The sequence below is a fragment of the Juglans regia genome, chromosome 7 (genome assembly GCF_001411555.2).
Source record: "Juglans regia cultivar Chandler chromosome 7, Walnut 2.0, whole genome shotgun sequence".
NCBI classification, from domain to species: domain Eukaryota; kingdom Viridiplantae; phylum Streptophyta; class Magnoliopsida; order Fagales; family Juglandaceae; genus Juglans; species Juglans regia.
The window spans coordinates 33193876-33199577 of NC_049907.1; the positions used below are offsets into that span (position 1 = coordinate 33193876).

General features: G+C 36.3%; 1 protein-coding gene across 2 annotated transcripts; it reads right to left on the reverse strand.

Annotated features, from left to right (window-relative positions):
* Positions 1-245: 245 nt before the first annotated feature.
* Positions 246-4247, reverse strand: LOC108982349 (two-component response regulator ARR1-like). 2 transcript variants are annotated; one of them, XM_018953695.2, is made up of 6 exons: positions 3760-4247; positions 3026-3178; positions 2550-2930; positions 2166-2242; positions 730-1911; positions 246-651 (listed from the first exon to the last, which is right to left on the reverse strand). In XM_018953695.2, exons 1-6 carry the CDS (start codon positions 3932-3934, stop codon positions 580-582), a joined length of 2040 nt encoding a protein of 679 aa, XP_018809240.2. In that variant the 5' UTR covers positions 3935-4247; the 3' UTR covers positions 246-579. The 2 variants fall into 2 exon arrangements, with proteins under 2 accessions (XP_018809240.2, XP_018809239.2); XM_018953694.2 differs by having other exon boundaries at positions 246-654.
* Between the last annotated feature and the right edge of the window lie 1455 nt (positions 4248-5702).

The window sequence follows — 5702 nt, forward strand, 5'->3', positions numbered from 1 at the left end:
AGAATGAATACCCAGGGTGGGTTGTGTCTTGAGCATAGAATGGGAGAATATGTACATCATAATTGCCGAAGAAGAGGGAAAAAAATGATGGGGAATTTAAGAGAGAAACATTCAAACTTTGACATGTTATTTAGAGTTAGAAGAGAACCTAGAAATCTGAAGATGTATCAAAACCTTGTCCCAACAAACTCGACACGTGCGACCAAAACTAATTGACACCTTCACAACCACCCTAAAACTAGTAGTTTCTTGCTATATTCTGCTACTAAAAGAAAGCAGTCAAAATTTGCATGTACACCTTTGCATATCATGCAATGGTATCTTACCTGCTTCACCATTTGTTCCAACTTAACCCAATCATCTCAACTATCCATTGGTCTGATCTTTAAATGTTAAGTTAAGCCAGCATAGCAGGCTATTCACATTGGAATATGCGAATAACTGAAATAATGCAGCTCTCTCTTTCCAGGTAGAGAATAGAATCTCCATTGTGTGATTGCATGTTAAATTCCATCTGTAGTAGCAAGTATGTACAACATAAACAGCAATCATGGAATGAACTGGAGCTGGCAGCATTTTCTATACTGGAATATTGTCGATGGAGTATCCATCAAAGTCGAAGTCAGGTTCGGCTGGTCCAGTATTTCCTTGCTGCTGGAAAACAGAGGATTGTTATCAATTGAAAACATTGCTTAGATAAAGCCTAACGTAAATATCTAAATAACAAACCTGTTTGAGGAGTGCACTCATGAGATCTTCCTGACCAAAATGATCTGCAAAGAGGGCATTCTGACTACTTGTATCAGAAAATCGTTCATACTTGACCCGGACAGGATTGTCAACAATAAGATTACTAAGCTGCTGATCCATAATTTGTGCATTCCCTTGACCAGTAGCTTCCACCCCTGAGAACATTGTCCTGCCCAAGGCCGATATATTCCTGTTCTGTCCACTACCTTGTCTAGAAGAATATCCTTGATGAACTAAAACTGATGGTGACACATCAAGGTTGCCCTGTACAGGGTTTGCATTTTGAGAGGCATTGAAGTGCAAGCCAACATTCTGTAATTCCCATTCTTGTGATTTTTCCGGGTGCAGGTCATTGAAAATGTCATAACTGGACACAAATCCTGCTGAACTTTTTATTTCTGAGCTAACCTCTTCGTGAAATGCTCCTTTGGATGTGACATTGGATATCCCAGGAGTACTTCCTATAGGGAAACTGTTGCCGACTAATTCTGTGGTGTGGTTCATAGGAAAACTTAACATTGAAGAAGTTTGGGCAACTTGATTATTATACCCTGTCCCTCTGCCATTATCACCAATCTCATTTCTTCCAATAACCCCACCTGCAATACCGTTTGACATAATGGGCTGCCCTATGGATGATGGAAGCGAAGGAAGATGACTGCCAGCAGATTCATTTAGTATATGCCCTCTCGATTGTGTTTTAGCCATCTGCATCAGCAAAGAGCTACTCTGTGCTCCATGAGAATTGACTTGCACATTCATGTTCCCTAGTGATTGTGCAGATTGATGCAAACTGGCAAGCTGCTTCGGTTCCATAGTTGTTGGAATTCCATGAAGTAAATTCATTGGTTTGCTGCTGCTCAGATGTTGCTGTTGCCCCTCTACAAATCTTGACTTGGGGTTTTCAAAACTAAATAGATTCCTTTGATCAACCAGCGGCATGGGAATGCCAGATTTTGCAGTAGACCTACCAAGTCCTGCTGCTTGAAGATTAGCAAGACTTTGTGCTGGGAGTTGGCCAGTAACAGCCAGTGTTTGAAGGTCAAGCCCATTGAGCGAAGACATCGGTCCAAAACTTGCTTCTGGACTCATGAAAGAATTATTCAAACTACTGTGGTGCTGTGAAACACCACTAAGCCTTCTAAGATACAGGCGATATTTCTGTACCAAAAGGTTGAACAGTCAGTTTTTATCAGAGAATGGAAGGGATTGGAAAATAGCCATAACATGGCATACATAAGTCATAAAAGAGAGGAAAAAATATACTTATCGCTAACAAACTAACTCCCATGTTTGTTGAGACTTAAATTACTTGAAATTTTCAATCACCCATAAAAGAAAAATACATACATACATGACGCACAAACTTTATATGATTGTTGAAATATTACCATTTAAGGGCAATTGTAGCGTACCTGAAGGTGGCTGGCAACATTTTCTCTAGTGAGCCCAGGAACGTTCATCAACTCCAGAATTTTCTTAGGGACCGCCTCTGTACTCGCATATTACACATAATAACGTAAGGCAAAAAAATCGGTACTTGAAATAAGAAATGAACAGACATGTTTAATAACAATCACTAACATGTAAATAAAGAGAAATTGCAAATGAATCAAACTTGCAATGGAACGTAATAGAAGGGTATATACAATCCAATTCATTGAGCCACTGTAACAACATTCCCATAGAAGCATACGCTTGAGAAAATAGATAGGAAATTATGGGTACTCTGCTATTTGAGAGGACGGGCAACAAAGAATAAAGTAGTGAGTTGTTAGATGTGGGTAGAGAATACTCACTGTCAATGCCTAGTTGATTAACAGCAGCCACAAACTGTTGATGGAGTTCAACCGACCAAACCACCCGGGGCTTCTTTAATGTGGATGAATCATCCCTCTCCTCTGTTTCTTCCTCCTCATCCTTCCTCTTCTTCGAGCTTTTCCAATTCCCTTCATTGGCTGAGGATGAATAATCCAGATCATCACACGGCTTTTGCTGCCGATCTCCCTCTTCTACACTACCTGACTGCTCCAATTCCCTCCACTCATTCTTTCTCTTCCGAACCACATGCTGCCATATGTTCTTCAATGCTTCGATCCGCACTGGCTTGATTAGGTAATCACAAGCACCATGAGTCACGCCCTTCATGACGACATTTTTCCCATCGTCTGCTGACATCACTGTTCAATTACATAAATAAGATATCAGGCCCTAGCTTGAGATAGACTGTGGATTCATGGTTGCTAAACCTATTCACACTGATTAGAGTACGTACTGATTACAGGCAGGTCCATCTCCAGCCCAATGTCCTCCAGGAGTTTGAATCCATCCATGTCAGGCATGTGAACATCGCTTATAACAATATCAAACCCGTTTTTGTTCTCTCGAAGCAGCGACAATGCGATCTCCGCTCTATTGCATTTGGTAACTGAAATTTCAAAAACAAATTTAATCAATCATTAAACACTTTGAACAATTGAAAACCTGTAGGTACATAGAAAAAAAATTATGGCTCTGAATGCACAAATTGAAAGCTGACCTGATCTCAGAGATAAGACAAACACTCAAAAGCACGAGAAATTTGTACAATATAAACTATTGTTCAGCCAAATCAGAATCTCTAACCAAGTCAACTATAGCAATCAATTTGAAGTTGAAAATTTTAAAGATGTAGAACTATAGCCAGAAATAAAGAACCCATTTCATTGCTTTTTCCTCCAGAACTACCCTCTTCCATACACACGCCCCGCACACGCACAAAGAACTTTTATAACAGAACGATTGAAAGAAGAAAGAAAATACACTCACGCAAACATATATCTGTTAGGGGACTCTCTCAATCTCCATATTTACATTCTATCCCAAACAGAATCCTTACAATATCTGGATTAAAATTAGCCAAAAAAATCTTCTTCATCAAAACAAACGGAGAGAGCCCGAGAAACAAAAGCAAACAGCGAGTCAGAGAACAAGAATTATGATCAACAGAGAGAAATTAAAGAAGAATACCTTCATAACGACAAGCCCTGAGCATCTTCTCCAAGATCACAAGGCATGTGGGGTCATCATCTACGACCAACACACGTAGCCCCGCCGGGAACTGGTCTGGAACCACGTCACCGGCTTTCCAAGCTGCGCTTGAACTAGCCGTTGGCATCGATCCCTTCCCGTTACTCGGATTCATATCTCCAAAACCAACAAAAGAAGAGACCCAAATCCGAGAACACAAAAAAGAAAAGAGACAGAAAGAGATTCACGCAGAAAGAAAGAACCCGAATCGCATACTGGAACTTGGCATCAAAAGCTTGATACCCAGTTCGAAATTCCACGAACCCCGTAGAGTTATCAAAGAACCCGAGCAAAAGAGGAAGAGAATTTGAGCTTCTCACTAAATAATATATTATCTTCTCCCCAGCGAGATAATTGAAAGTGGAAAACCAAGGCTCTGCTCTTCTCTGCTTCAACCTCCAATCCAAGCTGAATAATTTCTCTCTCTCTCTGTGTTTAGGTTTATTTTTATTTTATTTAATTGGGTACTTTATTAAGAATATAATATTAAAAAGGGTGTGGGTCAGTCCTGGAAGAGTGGATCCAGCTCATACATAGGATTAACTAACCCAACAGCATCCTAAATGTACTCTTAAGTAACAGCAGTCAACCTAAACCTCAAAAAAAGTTACTGCCCCGCTGTTTCACTTTTTTTACTGCATCATTCTGAGTCCCTTTTTTACCCCCCGTTTGTACTGGTATAAATCCTCGAGTAATATTAATGAAAAAAATTTATTTATTATGTATTTTTTTATATTTTATAATTAATATCATATCTTATTGAGAGAATTATAAAAATTAAAATAATAAATAATATTATTCGTATTAGATATAGTGATGAATTATGTAAATATTACGTTTATCTTTTAAAAAATAGAATTTTTTATTTATTTATTTTTTAAAAAAGAGTACACGACATTTGTATATTTTATTATTGTAAATATCATTTTTAAATTTAAATTATCCTACTAATTAGTTAAATCCGTACTTAATAACTAAAAAACAGCTGGGGATTATATTTATTTTTATTATTTTTTTTAAATGTCAAATTAGTGTGAGAATTTCAGCTTTAATATGGCTGACTTTTTAAAATGAAATGGAAGCCCCGACAAGGAAGGGTGGGTTGAAGTAGTTTTAAGTAGTTCTCGTATATTATTGAGCTCTTATAATGTTTTCTCTTTTCATCAAACAGCTCGAGAGAAAATATGTCTAGTGTTTGACTATTAAGCCCATTTGATTTTGGTCCCTTTCATTTCATGAATATTTGGAATTCAACATTATTGTTTTAAAAAGTAAACACCACTATCGAATTAGTGAAGAATTTTTATTTTTCATTTTAATGTGTTAATGCAACATTATTCATTAATTATTTAGTTTTTCTTATAAAATTAAAGAGTTATTTTATTTTCAAGTCAGTGTGTAAAGTATATAATTCACATCATTTAAATGAAAAGATTTGATTTATAAGATTTAAATTTTAAAATTTATCTTTCAAATCAAATTATTTCATATAAACAATACGTGATGGTACTCAAAATCAAAATTATATATAGGCAGAGAGAATCATTGACAAACTAAAATATAGTCTTAAAACAAATTATTCTAAAAGAGAAAAATAAGACTTTGGAATTTATTGACATTAAATAAAGTAGAATGTCATCTTTGTGCATTAAATTGGATAACATTTGATATTGAAATATTAATTGTTAAATCTAGGTCATGGTTGCTTTTTAAATTCATATTATTATTTATTTTATATAATTTGAAAAATGATTTGATTAAAATTATAAACTAAAATTCCCTCTTGATCTCTCCTTTAATTATTTATTTGTGTGCTCTTGTTTGTCATTATCCACGTTAGTATCAAACTCATGACTAAGTGGGCAACCTGATAAACAAGTAAA

What these genes read in the sequence shown, in the direction of transcription:
- LOC108982349 (XM_018953694.2), bottom strand. Translation starts at nt 3,934, where the DNA reads ATGAATCCGAGTAACGGGAAGGGATCGATGCCAACGGCTAGTTCAAGC. An exon ending in ATGTTGCCAGCCACCTTCAG is followed by an intron (nt 1,912 to 2,165) that starts GTACGCTACAAT and finishes CTTTTGGTACAG; the next exon opens with AAATATCGCCTGTATCTTAG. An exon ending in TGAGTGCACTCCTCAAACAG is followed by an intron (nt 655 to 729) that starts GTTTGTTATTTA and finishes TCTGTTTTCCAG; the next exon opens with CAGCAAGGAAATACTGGACC.